Below are 18,142 nucleotides of genomic sequence, written 5' to 3' on the forward strand. Positions count from 1 at the left end.
TCACCAAAAAAATAGCTATTTAATCAATCAGAAATGTAGTTCAGACCATTGACATGGTGAATTTACCACTTTCATTCAAGAAGTGGAAAAAACATGATATGTGCTCCCACTATAAAAAGTGAGATAAAGGAAAACTGCGATTATAGCAAAAATAAAAAAATAAAGACAAAGACCAGGCAAACGAAAACAGAAAAACATAACCACAAAGAGAAACTGGTAACTAACAGTTAAACCAGATACCTGAAAAAACTAGGAAAATGGACTTGATGCACCGGTATGATCGTCGTCCTCTGCTGTTCTTAAAATTCCTAATGAGTTATCGAGAACATTTTGTACCGTAGCTATACATAATGAAGTTATGGATGTGGGTAACAACAAAATTACCGAACAATAATCCAATTCATAATCATGTCAAGTCCAAAATAAAATCGAAAGGGAACTTACGTCAATCGATATAAACAATTCACAAAAGTTTCAGTAAAGTTGGTGACAGTGTTTTTGAGTTAATGTCCGAAAACTTGAAAATACCCCTTTTTAAGTATAAAAATTCATTACACGGAAACGAAAAATCTGAAATTTATAAAAGTCTATAGGAAACTTATTTCAGTAGATATAGACAAGTCACCAAAGTTTCATAAAAGTAGGTGAAAGTGTTCTTGAGTTATTGTCCGAAGTGTTGACAATGGACGGACAAATGCCTTTTACGGGCAACGGTATACCATAATACGTCCCTTCTTAGACAGACGTATAAAAACCGCAAAATCGCTCCGAAGAAAAAGGTCAATTCTACCTAAACATTAATGCAAATGATTTAAATCAGTTGCACAAAGAAGCAAACATAATACTACTAGCTTTTATGCTTTAATAACAAATCAACCAGGACTTGACTGCTGATATTTCCCCCACAAGACACAATGACAACGTTTTGTCCAGCAAATCTCTGCTTATTTGTCATATATCCTCCAATAGATAAACCTGCAGCCCCTTCCACGGCCTAGAAAAAATATTAATTGAAATTATGAATGTTTTTTAATATACCTATTTGAATTCGGATTAATCGTTTTCACTGTAAAACGAATTTCCAATAATATTAAAAAGAAATGTAAATTATTTAATGATCGCTATGTTCGCAAATTTATGTGAAAAAAAACTTGACATATACATGTACAGCACTAGTAAATTTATATAAGTTTATGAACAATATCTTGTATTCATCTACCATGGGTAGAGACAAAACAATAAAATATACAAAAGCACAGACTAAGATCAATGAAAACATTTGCTACTTCAAAACTTATAAAACTTATAAAACAAATACACAATTACGTTGAAGGCTGCATATATACCTTATGGTGCTTGTCCATCATAAAAACAACAGCTTTAGCCATGTCATCCTCTTCTACCACAATCCATTCGTCAACATAGTCACGGCATAGCTCGAATGTTATCTGTGTATGAGTTAAAAGCATCTCTTTAGTTTAAAGATATCTTGCAGTCGTGAAAATGATACAAGTATTGACTGATATTTTTATAGGCATTGTTTTTTTATCAAGATTAAAAAAATATTCTTCTAAAAAGAGAATTATCATTACTATTTGTTGTTAGCATATTTATTTGAGAACAATTACAATGTAATAAATTTAAAAGTTGTTCGACTTAACATAGTTTTAAAAATCAAATCACTCATTCTTCGCTTATATATATATATTATTCTCAAATCAATCACAGCTGTTCATTTATATAACTTACAGAATTTTCCTCTATTCCACCAGCAGTGGCATCTGCCAAGGTAGGCAAAGAATCTTCCCATATTATCTTCTTGGCCTTTATTGATTCGTACATCACCTTAGAGTTCCTTGGTTGACAACCATAGATCTTTGTTGAAGGTTTTACTTGTTTAATGTATCGGGCTATTCCACCAATCAAACCGCCTCCTCCAACCGGAACGAGAACGGCATCAACAGACGGCAAAGATTCAAGAATTTCAATCCTGAAATGGGAGATTCGTTATCTTAAATCAGTTTGAGTTCATTTCTATTCAGAATAATGACTTCCTAAAATATCAAACAGATTGTCAAGGAGTCAAATATTCAAAAGCCAAATTCAGATTGCGGAAAGATGGTTCCTGAAAAAACGTATGTTCAATGCTATAATTGGTCAATTTTGTCCAACTCTGCACGAAATTTACAAAACCGTTTGATGCCCAGTACATGCACAAATGTATTTTACATAGGTACACACCCTACAGTTCCTTGGCCGGCAACAGTATCTGGATCGTTGTATGGCGGTATGTATTCTCCGCCAGTTGCCTGCAATATTTAAATCATTTTTAGGATACATCTATATGTATCTTCAATATGAATTATAGATCCATAATCTTTTATGTTTAAATAGGTTCGTTATAGTGTGAAATTGTTTCTTTTGCCAATTCAGTTTTCATAACACTTGTTCACTAACTGGAGGAAAGAAGTTGCATGTTTTTTTTCTGCCAATCCGAAGTTCGTAACATTTTTCCAATCGATATATAAATGTCATTTGACTCCTTTATTTCTTGACTTTGAAGTTTGATAATGGTCCATTGACTTTCCAATTAGCAAGACGTGTTATCGTTTGGCGGTTTTTAATCCTAATAAACCACACAGTTCTTAAACCTTTCATAAGTCAGAAGTTAAAATTGAAAATAACAAATTAACACAATACTACGGTATCGTACATCCCTTTAGAGTTCATTTTCATATTATATGTACCAGTGATATTAACTTTGGAGCAAACTAGACTTCTTAACTATCGGATATACCTTAGCTTCTGACCTGGCTTTGGTTTCTGCATGAAGACAATCTGTACCATGTAATCGCAGATTTGCATTTTCGTGCAGCAGGATTTCTTTTTTCTCAGGGTCCATATCTTCTCGGCAGTATATCGTCAAAGGAACGTTCAAGGTCTTACTAGCATGTAACTGGAATGAAAAAAATGAGATAATTATATCGATAAAAAGTTTTGTGCAAGGCAAATTCGTTTGAGTATCTTACAATACTGCAGTAAATTACTGGGGAAACAATTGAGTTTAAGGAGGGAATGCATGGATGATAGTGTTCCACGTTTTGTTGTTTTAATCTTTTTATTTTGAATTTTGTTGACTCAAAACAGATTATTTGTTCCCATTAACATTAATGAGATTCAAGACAAATGTCCTTTCATGAAAACGAATTAACATATTCTAAAACTTCGAGTTTCTGGTACAAACACAAGTCTATAAATCTTGTGATATTTAGAGTTTATATAAAATGATAGCGTTTGTACCTAACTTTTAGACCCTTCATTAAATGCAAAATGCCTTATTCATCTTTAATATGACAGTTCCAAAGCGTTATATATACAACGTTTTCTTATTAATCGTGCTACGAAATAAAACTTTTTTAATAATTGAAACACCATAAAACTTGCTTGTCACGTCACTTTGCTTTCAATTTGTAGCTTTTATATAAATATAATGAGATCAAGGATCAGAGTTTAGAATTGTTCCAGAAGTACATTTTGTAATCGGATGTAGTTTCCTGATCCAACTGTACATACTTTATCGATAAATACGGAAACCATTTCCCACTAGGTACCAGTATCGTATTGCATATCCCTGAGCGGGTGTACGTCAAAACATGGATGCTATAAAAATATAGTGCATTTTCTTTTTGCCTCTCTACAAACTAATATTTTGTCAAAAGATATGAACAATGACTTATAAAATAGAGCAAACATCACACTGTAAGATGAAGAACTTTTTTAAAAGAAAATCTAACATAATATCATAAAAATGTTCCACTGAAAAGGTTGGTTTGGTGAGTACACAACGAAAGTGAAAGTAGGGAAAATGGCTATTTATAGTTCGAGACTACTTTTCTGTCCGATCTTCGTGGACTCACCCTATTTTCTTTGCGGGAAATTATTTTTTCACATGTCCTTAGAAATGCTACATAAGTGAAAGTTTTATTGAATCAATTTACATATTTTTTAAAAAATCCTAAAAATACGCACTTCACTATAGAAGTCTATGGGAAAATTAATACGATACTGAGACCACTAGCAATCCAAACCCTTGATAATTGTAAGCATGCCACTATGGTCTAAATGTTAAACATAGGTGATAATAATTGGTCAAACTAACACAAGCTAATCCATGGTTACCGGAAGATGCAGTGTACGCATTTATCTCGTGACCATCTTTCTTTTCCTCTTTTAAGCGTGTCAACTTGTTGAAAGCTCCGCGAATCTTGAAGGACCCGGTTACTTGCTCATTTTCTAAAACCAAAAACGAATTATTTGACTAGCACTTAATGCATGTTGAAAAAAGGCTTTGTTTTTCATCTAGTCCATGTTTATATTAATTTTCAATGAAAAACAATAATAATAGTATGGCATGGTTGCGCCTTACACTGATTATTATTGTGGATCGGAAGCAAGCCTTGGGATAGCTGATATAAAGTTTGCACTTAAAGAAAAGAAGAATATATTGTAGAAAATCTTCAACTAGAACATTGGCAAAGGTACATATTTTCAATATGTATTTAAACAAAACGCAAAATTTGAATTGTATAGATTCAATAGTGCACTTATTGAGTTACATATTACAAAAATTGTTTTTTTTAAATATATAAAGGCAAAAATATGGCGAACTTCAATAAGCTAAAAAACGTAGGAATTAATATATAAAATTTCTCCATAATACGAGGTGTGATCTGCCACATGTCTATAATCACTGAGCAAAGTTTTAATGATATTGATAAAATAATTTCTGAAATACAGATTACATGTAGGTACCCCTAAGCGTTATAGACAGACGGAGAGAGTAGAGCAGCTACTTGACCTGCTATCACCGTTGGTGATGCCAGGAAGGTTAACTTTGTCGGAGTATGACAGAACTAATGAATGCATGGTCATATTATATATATATATATACATGCATGCCGTTGTCCTTTTCCTACGGATACTAAACTGCTACAATATTCCTTATCACGTAATAACAAAACCTGGAATCACTAAAGGTGACGCAGTTAAAACATATCCTGAGGAAAAGTCGGTTTCCATCTGTGCATCAAACATGTGTTGCATGTAAATCACAGCTTAGTCAGCTGTTTAAATAAAACAAAATAGTTTTCTAGGAACATTTTAAAAGACGTGATTTATACCAGCACGAGCATATTCCCATTGAAGGATTCGTTTTTCTTACGTATATGCAATGCATTTAAACAAGCGAATCGGCACGGTATTCATAATCATAATTGGAAGTACACTTGTTTAGGTATCAGACTGTTAGATTATCTAAGTTCCTACGTACACAATAAAGTCTACCTTGTACAAGTAGTATAGACAAAAGCATATTTATGTAATATATTTGATAAAATTAAACCAATAAAAATAAACTGTTAATTGCTGGTAAGCATTCGCCATGACTTACGTTATTATTTTCTGCAATAAATTGACATTTTCTACGCATGTATTTAAGAGACAAATCCACAACGAAGTTGTATGCTATTTATACATGTAACATACCTAATTTAATATACACGTTACAGTTGTTTTGTGGATCGCTCAAGTAAGAAGAGTACATCAAAGGGGTTTGCCATATATAAGGCCTAATCCGTTTAGCTGCGGCTAATATCTCCTGTGGGAAGTTGTCGTCCATCTTGTCCTATATATTAAACTGTATACACTATCATCATGCAACAATATATCTTTCAGTTTAAATGTTTTCAAGGACAACAACAAACAATATTCATTACAATGGGAGTCTCACAGTGGAGAGTCTAAGTGTGTGTGTGGAAACCAGGTTTGGCGATCATTTCAGGCTGAGTTATTTTCTCACTATATAATGAGTTCGTTTCATTTACGTGACTCTGAAATCACGATTCTTCAAAATGAAACAGAAACATGATTTCTTTTCATGAACGGCAAGTCTGTTCATCTATTTTTTAAATGGTTTAAACATTTTTACCAAATGTACCCAAGGTTAATTGGATGGTTTTCGATTTTCGGTGATTTTGCAACCTCCAAATAAAATATTTACATTTATTTTTCAGGTTTTTTCAATTTTGGATATTCTAAAATGCATGCAAGTGAACCCTGAGTAATATTGCCAAATTTTTTGCTTAACAGACAAAAGAAAACCATGGTTACGCTTTCATAGTTTCATCCAATTTCAATTATCAGTGCTTGTACTTTCGAATTCCTTTTAATACGAAAGCAGCAGGTAGGTCGAATAAACCTGATTTGTATTGATGGTGATAAATGCACAGTATCGCTCGGTAACACGTATTACTTTTGAAGAGGTGACTTATTGTAGTGTCCTGATTTTCAACTTGTGGTGTAGATGGCCTGACCTTAATGACTGACACGTTCATTATTATCATAGACCGTTGCACTGGTAATTTTATTTTGATTAGCCTAATTTGCTCCAAAATCTTATCTCTAGAAAGTTTAACAAGGTACAAAAATGGTCGTATACGGAATAAAGATGTAGAGCCAAGTCATTTTTCGTCAATTCGTATGAATATCAAGACCCGAGATAGACTTAACATATTATGTGGTATACTTTATGGATCTCTGAGAAATGTACGACTAAAGCAGTCTTTGAATTCAATATAGAATATAGAAAACCAGAAATACAATTCGGAAAATCATTTGATATGAAGATAGTCTTTTTGATCTCGGATAAATGTGAACGTTTTCACGTGTTCATTTAGTATTCATTTTATGTTAAAGTTTTTATTAAAAGTCTGCTTAAAAATTACTAAAACAGACAAAAAGAAGTAATCTCTATTTCTGCATCAGTAGTAGGTGGATGTCAATGAGTAAATCCTGATAATTTCTCCTTAAATAAAAAAAAAATGACAATCTTTCGACCTTATTAAATAAGGCTTATGTTAACACATAAAAGGAGCGAATAAAATCTGTGATTGTCTTTGTGTTGATGGACCATTCATCCGTCAAAGTACGTCATTGTACTTGATATGCCCTCAGTCTTTCTCAGTGTAAACAGTTATTCAGAACTCTGAATGAAAGTGTAATTTCGAATTTCACAGCGGGACGAACTTTCAGTTCGATATCACGTGATGCCTGTTCCGCACTAAATTCACATGGCATCGAACAAAAACTTCTGTCTTTCTATGTTAGGTTCATTTATAACTTAATTGAAACCTAATAATATCGTGTTAAGGCTAGTGTGTTTACATTGGGGAAATCATCATTAATTTCAACAATGGACAAGTACAAATATTAATTGAATTACGACCGAATATATGAGTTTCTACAAATTAAACGATGGAATTGTGCGTTATTTCAAATCACAATTTTTGGGAAAATTCAATGGTTTTACTCAAGTTCATAGAACTCAAAAATTGTATCTAAATGTCTATATATTTGTAATGACATGTATTTATGTTTATCTTTCCTGACTGGAAACAATCAGGGGTTGTAGATAATTGAACATGTAATTCAGTCGGTAAGGGAGGCTTTAAGTAATTTCTTAAATCTTTTTTTTTCTATTTGGCTAACTGCATCTCATTCATCTGTAGAAAGAGACAGATATGGTGAAATGCCACAAATGCAACATCGTATAATTTTTATATAAATAGTAAATACTTACAGATATTGAACAAGGATCCAGTTGTTCAGATTTATTCGCTGGACAAAAGCTGTATACTGGATAAGGCATCGACCATTTTTATCATGAAAGAGAGGTGGGATTTGATAAGAGTTTTTTTTTGTTGTTTTTTTTTTTTTTTTGCGGAAGATCAACTATTTTTTGTATCAACAGCTGCCCTTGTAGTAGAAAATCTGCCTTTTGAAGTAATGATGAAAACAAATTCATCATTTTTATTTGTTAATGGATGATTAAAGCATTCTTTTCTCCAAAATTTGGAATATATTCATATCTAAAAAAAAAAAAAAAACATCCCAGGCCCCCTTCGATGCCTTAGTCTAGTACAATCTATTAAGAATACATACGAATAAAATTTATCCAGTGGATATAGTTTTGAGCAACCGAGGCCTGTTTTTTTCACCGGGTTATTATTATGAATTTACTTAGTAGTATATGTCACCATAATGCTTGAGTATATACGTATATATTTGGTTTGCACACTATGTTTCACGATTACGTGAAATGTCTTTGTTCTGAAATGCCCTAGAACTTGCCAGTGTGCTTGCAAATTCGAGTTTGTACGTGATAAATGTACCCATGTAATTACTTTTGGTGTCTTTTGACAAAAAGTGAAAAATTAATTAGAAACTACAATGAGCGGTCGATGTTTGTCTAAGGATTATTGAATGTTGACACAGAATTTTAATAGATGATGGTTTACTTTAATAGGAAACATGGGCGTTGTCGCCTAAAATTTTGAAAACTTATTTTTGAAGGTCATATCACCTTGGGTAAAATTTCAGATTGATACTTTTCAGCGAAACGTGACACGATGACATTAGTCCGTGAAAATTTGCCTAATAGTAAAAACATCATGATATTGGGTCACAGACCTGTTTTTTCCTCTAAATTCTGATTGTTCAGCTGATTTGATAACAGGGGCGGATTCAGGTCATACTGCTCTATACAGTGTACTATTGAGACCCACACATGTTTTAAGATAGATAATGCTGAATCTTTACTAGCATTTCATGTTTAACACGGTCATATATCGTGAAGGCTGGACAATTGGGGTCAATCAACATAATCCCCACAAAAGTGCGACTGTGTTAGATCCGTATGGAAAGTCAAAGTCGTTACTATAACTTTCAGCAAGTCAAGAATTGATACACTTACAAAAATGTAATGCAACCCAGGATTTGAAAGGGATAAAAATAAGATTAATGTTTCAACAATGTTTTACCAAATGATATAAGAAGGTCTTTTAATGATACTTGCAGATCAATTTGTCCTTTTTAAGTTGCTGATGTTGTTCGAGTAATTTCAGTACTTTACAATCGCATATGATTTGAATAATTATATATTACTACTCCACATTAAGCTGCTGAGAACGGAAAGCTTACATTAAAAGAAGAAATGATCGGTTAGCATTTTCTGATTTAGACACAGGAGCTCGTTACAACTGACTATATAGGTCATACCATACATCGTGTACTAAGTTACAACCCTAGATTAATCCTACGAGGAGGAATCACCCGGCCATATAAAGCTATATTTGATATAGCCTACTTGGTCGAGTGGTCTAGGCGCTGGACTTTGTGCTGGTGGTGTTTGCCATAGATGTCACAGCGGCACGAATTCGAGTCCTGCGGAGGGAACGACCAAACATTTGCTCCAAATTTGACAGTTCTAACATCGTTGGGAATTTTCAGACCTTTCTATGCATACTTTATCTTCCCTGCATCAATTTGGATTTTCCTCAAATCCTTCATCAACTCAAAATTTTGACCAATTAGATCACATGAAATTGAAGATTTGAGGAAAACTCATCTTGAGATTTTATGAAACCCATCACAGATGAGTAACTGTATGTCAATCGTTTTAATACCGATTCTTAATGTGACGTTAAAGTGATTATATTCTACCAAATTTAAGAAATATGATTAGATTGAATTTTTCATTCGTCTTTAAATAAATTCCATCAGTACATTTTTTTAGTTAAGTCTCACGTGGATTATGAATCAACATACATTAATGTTCCATATGTTTCCCAATATCTGCAATGAAAAAGGAGAAGAGTAATTTAATTAAAATTTCTAAAGCCATGCTTATTTCACTAGATATGATACACAATGCATAAATGATTTATTCGGATTGCTCCTTATCGACATGAAAACTATGACCGATAAGGGCCCCTTAGGACATATCGGAATCATACATAGTAATTACGTGGTATCATACACATGCAACTTTTTCATAACTGTATCCAGATATTTCAAATGTCTGTAGTATACATTTGAGGCTCATCAAAATAATAAAAAGAGCTAAGATTTTACGATGAACTTCCTACTTGTATGCAGATCCTCTCTATCACAAAAAGGTGCTAAAAACCCCGAACTTTTTTAAACCGTTATGAGGAAGATTTTAGGTTCAGGGAATCAGCTGATGAACCAATTAATCTCTTTACTGTACATACCATTGCTGTCATATACATTTTTTTCTTCGAAAATTGGAACGTAATTTTTTTTTGTGAAAGAAAAGTTCTTAGCGTTAAGCATTGTACTGTTCAGCTTAGCCTATTGGTGTAACTGGTCCACGCACCCAGTTTTTTTGTGGAGTTCGAGTTGCTCATTTACTTTTGTTGTTGCTTTGTATGTTTTTCCATGTCTGGATTTTTGACCCTGGATTACGTTCTTTTGATTTCCGCTGGAATCCTGGTTCCCTTGATTACTCTTTCAAATAAATCGCATAATTCGTAGTCAAATTGAGTGAAAAAGGAATGATAAAATCGATATACGCATAATGGATATGCATTATTACCAACACCAGCTTTGACTTTATTTTTTTTTCAAACATGGCACTTAAATTTTTCGGATCAGTACTTACATATAAACACAAACAAGAAAATCATTACATGAAAGTTCAAAAATTCAACTTCTCATATCCCAAAAAATACCGAAGCGTCAAAATAAGAGGACAATTCAGAGCAATTCGATTAGAATGTTTTATTTAAAACTAAAGAGGAATATTGTAATTAAAGGGTGTATGATTCTCATTTTGAAGGCACATTATATCATAAGGTTTACCTCAAATATCGTTTATCAGAAAGCCTCATTTATCATAATCATTATCCACTCCACCAATTAAACGTCGAAATATCACTTACATAAAAAGTATATAATTATAATAAACTGATTGTTCTATCTTTAAATGTGATAGTGACAAGGGAAAGAAAATTATTAAGTGTAAGTTTTTTGTAAGTTTCAGGCAAAATAGGAACATGTTAAAATTCGGCCGATGTTACAGTATGATTTTATTTACGGATGCTTTCTCTATTTTAAAATGCCATTGTTACCGGATTTGGTGAGAACATTTTCAATAGAATGTGAGAAAAATGAGAATTTTTACAGAGTTATCTTCCCTTGAAATGTTCATTTTCAATGCATTTCAACGAAATTATAACTCATTTTACCAAAGTAATGTGAAGAATTATATTTTTTTTCCCATTCTGATAATGCAAACAATCGAATTAAGCTTCAAAATGGTGGATATTTTCATACCATGTTTCACCCACTGCCCGATTCTTACACATAGAACATTTATTAAGTTGCAGTCTTTATAAATACCGGACAGGAAATATTACATCTCTCTCATGCTTTATAAATATCAGACAGGAAAGTGAAACGTGTATGAAGAGACACAAAATTCACTTTTTTTTTCTAAATTAGAAATATTAGACCACATATTCGTTCCTAGTTTTCATTCGATTGTTTAAATTATGAGAAAAAAGTGTATAGATAAAAATATGGACTTTGTAAGAGTTATTTTTCTTGATTTCAGTGACATCAATGCATAGTTTCTCCAAAATACAGGTCTGTGTACAGAAGTGACTGTAGTTACGTATAAATACGGCGTAATGTATATCTAATAAAACCACAACTTGCTCGGTAAGTTTTCTTCACCTTGTTGACCTCTTCCAATGGCAGTGTCTAAATATTACATGGATTACCACTTACATATGTATCGAGTTTGAAAAACTGACCATGTTTTAAGTTAATCGTACTATAATAGCCATATTGATCTTTCAAAAAATAAAAAGAGACAAGTTTTGCTTATTTTTGTTGTTTACGCAGTACACTTCATTGACTTATTTAACTATTTAAAAGTATTTTAATTATATTTTTTGTCAATCTAAAAAAAACGCTTAAATAAAAAAATATCTTTGCTCTTTTAATGCAAGGACTGTTATTTTGTGTTTATTGTGCTTTCGATTCAAATGCTAGTAAAACATCTTTCAGTAGTTGTCTATATCTTGCATGTTTACATTCTGGCTTTCCATCCTACTATAATGTTGCTGAAAAGTTAGACACATTTGTTCAGGTGTAGGAGTGATGGGTCTAAGCAACGATAAGTGCATTGATTTTTTTTTGTTTTTCGCTTATGTATTTTAATTACTAACTGGATTTATCATTTAGTCGTTTGTCACTTTTTAAAGCGACAATATCCATTAAAAATCTTCACAAAAACATGTTAAACAAATTAGATGTCAATCGCAATTCCATGCTTGATTGAAAGAATAATTAAGGCGTTGTATACATGCGATATGTTTGTGTTTTAAGAGTTATTATAACAAAATATGCATCAGTAGTTTGGGGCTATAAACACTATGACTTTACAGGCAACTTACATCAAAGGACTTTTATTAACAACTCGAAGGGTGTTTCTAGAAAACAGAGGAACTTACCCTACCGGTGCACCTGGTCCATGCTCCCAGTTCTTAGTTGAGTCCCGAGTTGCTCATTTACTTTTGTTACCTTATGTATATTATTTTGGTAATATTATGTTCTTTGTTGTGTGTGTGTCTGGTTTTTGTCCCTGTATTACATGCTTTTGATTTCCGCTAGAATCTTGGTTCCCATGATTACTCTTTCAATTTTGGAGCGGGCAAGAGAACGTCTTTCACAAACCTGAGTGGAGAAACTGGGTGGCTAAATATGCAGTTACATTGTCAACTGAACATGATTCATCTGTGGTTGAGAAAAATAAAAATGCCGGAGAAAGGACAACCAAAAATGTATTTATGTGGGACAAGATCAACTATCATAAAAATAGCAGGCCAAATAAAGGGAAAATACTGTACTAACTTAAGGTGATCAAATCGAATGCTTCCAGGAAAATGCAACACTTGGAGTATGTGATCAGACATCAACTTTGTTAAACGAACACTTGTAAATCACAATCTCAAAATAGTCTGATCGATTATTTTAATTAAAAATTTCTGATCGAAGTCTGATCAATCAGTGATTACTTTGGAAAAAAATTGAAGTTAATTAATTTTGTTGATTAAATTGCATTAAAATGTATATTAAAAAGTATATTTTTAGACATATTGAACCATTCCTGACTACTAAACAACAATTTAATATTGTAATCGATCATTTGTCAAAAGAACCGACCGCTTTTTAATCATAAACAACATCGATCAATCGCTGTATGGAGTTCGATCGATAATTGTTCGATTAACAGAGCTAATAAATCAATCACCATTCGATTTGTAACCGATAACTGATGATCAGTTTGATCGATTAGTTATGTCGGGAAGATTTATACTTTCTTTGGTTGTATGATTTGATATGCATAAGAAATCTAATAGGGTGACTATGTACTTGATTTTAGTTCATTACTGTAGATTAAGCCATTAACATTTTAGAATCAGGTTTTTGTGTAGCATGTAGTGGAATATGAATTTTGAAGATAAAATATACTTGAGACAACTACTGATATTATAATCAACTTACAAACAAGAATCAACACACCTATACATTTTTTCAAAAATAAACCAAACATATTGGCCAAGAAGTTGATAATCACCGACAGTTTAATTAAATGTACATTAGACAACAAACGTAAACTCAAACTTTTCAAATAAAAATGCACAAAAAGATGACCAACTTAAACGGTAAATAGTAAAATATGAAATATGGCTAACAAATAATTATATATGAAAGTAACTTGGCCATTTTATCTAGAATTTTAATAATTGCGTAAATGTCAAAATTGTCTTTACCTTCTTCCCCCACCCCACAAAAAAAAAACAAAACAAATTGTTTAAAAAAAAAACAAAAATTAGCAACAAAAATCGTTGAAATACAATGTAAACATTTTTGCTCTAAATTCAACACTTTAAGTCGGGAATATCCGAAGAAGCATCAATGCAACCATTTCAGTGTCTAGTTTTTCTTTTTCTGCAGAGCCACCTGAAAACTCGAATCTTGCCCCTGGATATGAGGGATTTCTCTGTCTTGCACTCTCAGCGGTGTCGGATTCTTAATATCACGGATTGTTATATGACTCATAATTAGTAAATTCAACAATAATGACTTACAATGTGAAGTTATTACTACATTGTTATCTTTTCCCATTTATAAGATATTTAAGACTAGTGTAGGTGACGTGTGTAACGACTCAATTACATATATTCCATAGAGACGTATTAAGGATAGACACTGGTAAAGCAGAAAGTACGAAAAATAGATATTACGTCATTATTTTTAGTCATTTAGCTAACGTTAACTCGGTACATAAATGTGTCATGAAGCATGGGTTACCAATAACAAATATATAAACTTGATATTCAATTACTATGGCCGAAATGTTAAGCAAATAATCATTTTAAAATATTTTTTTTATACTAACCAGTTTGGTAATCAACATGTACATTTAGAGAGACAAAATGTTCGATTTGCATAACAGAACACACACTTCTACAATACAAACCATACTGGAACAACATACAAATAATGAAATTTGGATTTTAAAACTGAATTATGAAAATGCCCGATGGTCTGTTGCACCGGGTTCATAACGTATATAAATGGCAAAGGACACTTTAGTTTGTACCGACAAAATGAACTTAATAAATATTAACAAAGAAAAATCGAATGAGAATCTTTGTGTCTGAGCACCATTTTTGTGTGTTTGTTTGTTTTTGTTTTGATTGTTTTGCTTTGTTTTGTTTTGTTTTTTGTTTGTTTGTTTTTACTTGGTTGGTTTTTCTTTTGGAGGAGGGCATATTATCGCTTAATTTTATGTAATTTTATGATTACTAATCTACTAATCCGGTCAATCTGATTTATCTTTTTGTATTTAATTCATGCTTATAATACCACTTAATTTTCCCATCAAAAGCTCAATTAACACTTAGTAAAAACATATGGTTGTTTTAATGCTAATTTATGTACTTCATGTAATCGTTTATGGAAGGAAACTATATTCTCTAAAATGCCTCTTAGGAGTTCATATGTTCACTTGTGTAGTGGTTTAAATAATGCTTTAAACGAAAATTTAGTTTCTTGTGTGCACGATCAGTGCATACTGATATGATTATTATACTCGTCAGAACAAAAATTTAGAAGTCGAAGTAGACTTAGCACTTTATGCTAGTTGTTCAGTTAACTTTGAAACAAAGTTAATACACATTTTGGCCCTGAATCTTGCCACTGTCATCAGTACGTCAATGTCCCTATATAAGTAAGGCATTGTTTTAGGATTAAGATACTGTCCATTTAGAAACCAGGTAGTTCCTATGACATGTATGGCACATGGCAAATTTTATTCCACGAATTTATTGTTCCAATGTAATGTTTATATCATATATATGTCCAATAGTACAAAGATCTCTTTTGAATGGGCAATCGATGGCTCAGAAAATAATTTTACAGTTCCCTAAGAAAGAAACCAAATTTGACACATAATGAAAGAGTTATCCCCTTTTTTTTCAATGAATTTCATTGCTTTCTATTCAAATTATTACTCTTTACTTGCTGTAGTTAATCAAAAACCAACATTCAACTTCGAGAAAGGATGCATTTGCGATATGAAATAGATGAATAATTTTGAAAACTAAATTTTTCATGTGCCACTCAATGCCTGTTTTTGCTTAGACGCCCTCCTTAGGTATAATGATAAAGTATGATGTTTCTGTAAATAACACCTTAACGAGAGCTTAAAAATGATACACTGTATAAATTTAAATTAAGCAACGAACTAAGAAATATCAGTAGGCTGCGATGGACGTGTCGAAAGTAATTGTGCCATATGTCAGGTATACCGCAGACAATTAATCTGTGTAAAAAGTAATCTTTTATTGCACCTATATTTTGTATTGTAATTTCAACACTAATCTACTTCTTCCATAAAAGTACAATTTTTTTTTCTCAAACTGTTTTTTTTTTCATATCTAACTGTTGATGTTTACTACTTTTAGTCTTCCGAAATTTTGCCATTGAACAGAGATGGACATTATTGCCACCACTTGTGTGGATAATTGCGTTTGTCTGCAAACATGGATGTTATTTTATGAAAGACCCAGGTAAGATTGACCCAAATATGTTCACTTAGGTTTTAAAATTATACTTTGTCATCAGTCCTTAATTACAATATATTTTTTTCTAATAAAGTATCTTGCAAACGGAAGGTGAATCTCATTTGACAGAAAGTAAAAACAAAAAGAACGCAATTAGAACGAGGATCATAATATCAATGATCCATGGGCGGGACAAAGACGAAACCAAGAAAACAATATCCATGATCCAGTAAAAAAGATGAAACCAAGAGGACAATATCCATGACCCAGGGACGAAGAAGAGACCAATATCAAAATATCCATGATCCTGGGACAAAAATGAAACCAAGAAGACAATATCCATGATCAAGTGACGGGACAAAGATGAAACCAAGAAGACAATATTCATGACCCAGGGACGAAGAAGAAATGAGACTAGGAAGACAACCAAAACACAATAAAGAACACAAAATTTCAAAAGAAAAATGAGTCATCCGGCTTCTATAGAAGTGGAAGTAGGGCCAGCAATGCAGTAAGGTAAGGGTCTTCTGAAGTTCTAGAAACACTGCCGAAGTGCTCGTATGAATTCGGGTTAGAACGAAGGAAATGTTTTCATTGTATACAAAGCAAACATAAGCGACATTAAGTATAAATATGAGAATATGAGTTGGTATGATTGATAAATGTAGTTAAGAGCTAAATATTGATAATGAGATTGGTTCTTCATTAAAGGTGTCATTATTCTTCACTTATATTTTCTAACGCATGCAAGAAGGTGATGTAAATGAACTGCGGTTTCCACAAATTGTTTGCATAATATGTATTATTGTTATATTATTGCTGTGACAAATAAACCCTTGATTGTTCTCACAGGCCAAGCTGTAGGACATTATTAAAAGTAATTCGTTACTTTATCCCAAAATCGAAATACAAACAATGTTAATCTTGATTGCACGCAGTATCCTGTGTATGTACGTGAGTGTCTAGGGGTTGCCAATTCTATGTCGTGAGTATAATCTTCAGAATCTCACAATATATTAAACCCTATATCATGTTTTGAATTTATTTTCTAGCGTTCTAGTATGAGTGTTCGATTACTTTGTGTCTGCTCATTGCATTGTTTTACATCAAGATGTCTGAAAAAAAACCAACTGGTTCTGTGCGTCACTCCATTTACCTAATCCGGTATTACTGAGCACATATTGACATTTATTTTACATCCATTGGATAATTCCATAATCCACAGTATGTTGTTAAAAATATCGAATGATAATCAAAATATCCATCATATAAAATAAATATGATACAAATTTATAGATTTCGGTAAAAATGAATCCTGTACACGTGTTTCATAGCAAAACTTCTCATCTGCATCATTAGAATCCAATACTTAGGAAGTTCAAGATCCAAAAATTACGTATATACAAGAAGTGTTCAAAACATAAAATGTCGAACTAGAAAGTACCGGTTTGTTATATTAAACTAGACTCCGAAATATGTCAACTTTTTTGCTTCACTTTCTATCACATGTTGACAGAATTAAATACGGTAAATGAATTCGGTTCCTGATGGTCTGAATAGTACCTTGGGAAATTAATGTTATACTTTAGCAAATTTCATTCATAAACTGATGCTACTTTAAGATATTTTGTATCTAGAAACAAACTTTAAAACGACAAAATGGCGTGCAGTAACTGATAAAATGGATATTCAATGCATATGGGGTCATTCATTCTACTGTTAGTGTAAATTTATTTTTAATATTTTGTAGGCGTAAAATGTTCTGCCTGGAATAACATTAAATACTAGATTTAAACCAAATGATTGGGTAGTGCTACACTGTATACGTTGGAAACGTACTATTCTTACCCGTTTTATCATAATAACGGACAGCTACGTCCATTTTTGTAATAATTGTACTTTCTTGTTTGCTAAATAAAAACAATTGATCGCTTTGTGTACGGATATTTTCACTTGTATTTAAAACATAATGATAATGATAAAAGATAAACGTGTTTTTTATCACTTTTTTTGAATATGCAAATCAATTCATATCAATTCAATTATTTACTAGCATTCCATAACTATAGTAGTGAATTGGAAACGTCGTGTATTTGCTCTTGTGTACACATCAGCACTCCTATTGTTACTATGCAAACCATAAA

At 32.2% G+C, this 18,142-nt stretch overlaps 1 protein-coding gene and 1 long non-coding RNA gene across 7 annotated transcripts in view; one reads left to right on the forward strand and one right to left on the reverse strand.

Annotated features, from left to right (window-relative positions):
* LOC148611510 (uncharacterized) overlaps window positions 1-5,704 on the reverse strand; it is a 14,928-nt gene extending 9,224 nt beyond the window's left edge. For 2 of the 4 annotated variants that reach the window (XR_015924141.1, XM_088592113.1), the window contains exons 1-7: window positions 5,545-5,704; window positions 4,160-4,293; window positions 2,798-2,956; window positions 2,242-2,309; window positions 1,750-1,990; window positions 1,347-1,448; window positions 870-994 (exon numbers count right to left, since the gene is read on the reverse strand). Coding sequence is in view for 1 of the 4 variants with exons in the window: in XM_088592113.1 (XP_088448239.1) it covers window positions 870-994; window positions 1,347-1,448; window positions 1,750-1,990; window positions 2,242-2,309; window positions 2,798-2,956; window positions 4,160-4,293; window positions 5,545-5,677 (962 nt within the window). In the remaining 3 variants the exon portion in view is untranslated. Of the gene's footprint in view, window positions 1-869; window positions 995-1,346; window positions 1,449-1,749; window positions 1,991-2,241; window positions 2,310-2,797; window positions 2,957-3,573; window positions 3,661-4,159; window positions 4,294-5,544 lie in introns of those variants that run through there. The other 2 variants (XR_015924143.1, XR_015924142.1) reach the window with 2 other exon arrangements.
* LOC148611511 (uncharacterized) lies at window positions 5,690-17,934 on the forward strand. Of its 3 annotated transcripts, none has more exons than XR_015924144.1 (4): window positions 5,690-5,821; window positions 11,474-11,580; window positions 15,900-16,004; window positions 17,051-17,934. It is a non-coding gene; the product is annotated as an uncharacterized LOC148611511 (long non-coding RNA). The 3 variants fall into 3 exon arrangements; XR_015924146.1 differs by having other exon boundaries at window positions 17,749-17,934; XR_015924145.1 differs by having other exon boundaries at window positions 5,722-5,867.
* Window positions 17,935-18,142: the final 208 nt, after the last annotated feature.

This window comes from Perna viridis, chromosome 7 (genome assembly GCF_037379345.1).
Source record: "Perna viridis isolate PV_CMFRI_1.1 ecotype Kerala chromosome 7, ASM3737934v1, whole genome shotgun sequence".
NCBI classification, from domain to species: domain Eukaryota; kingdom Metazoa; phylum Mollusca; class Bivalvia; order Mytilida; family Mytilidae; genus Perna; species Perna viridis.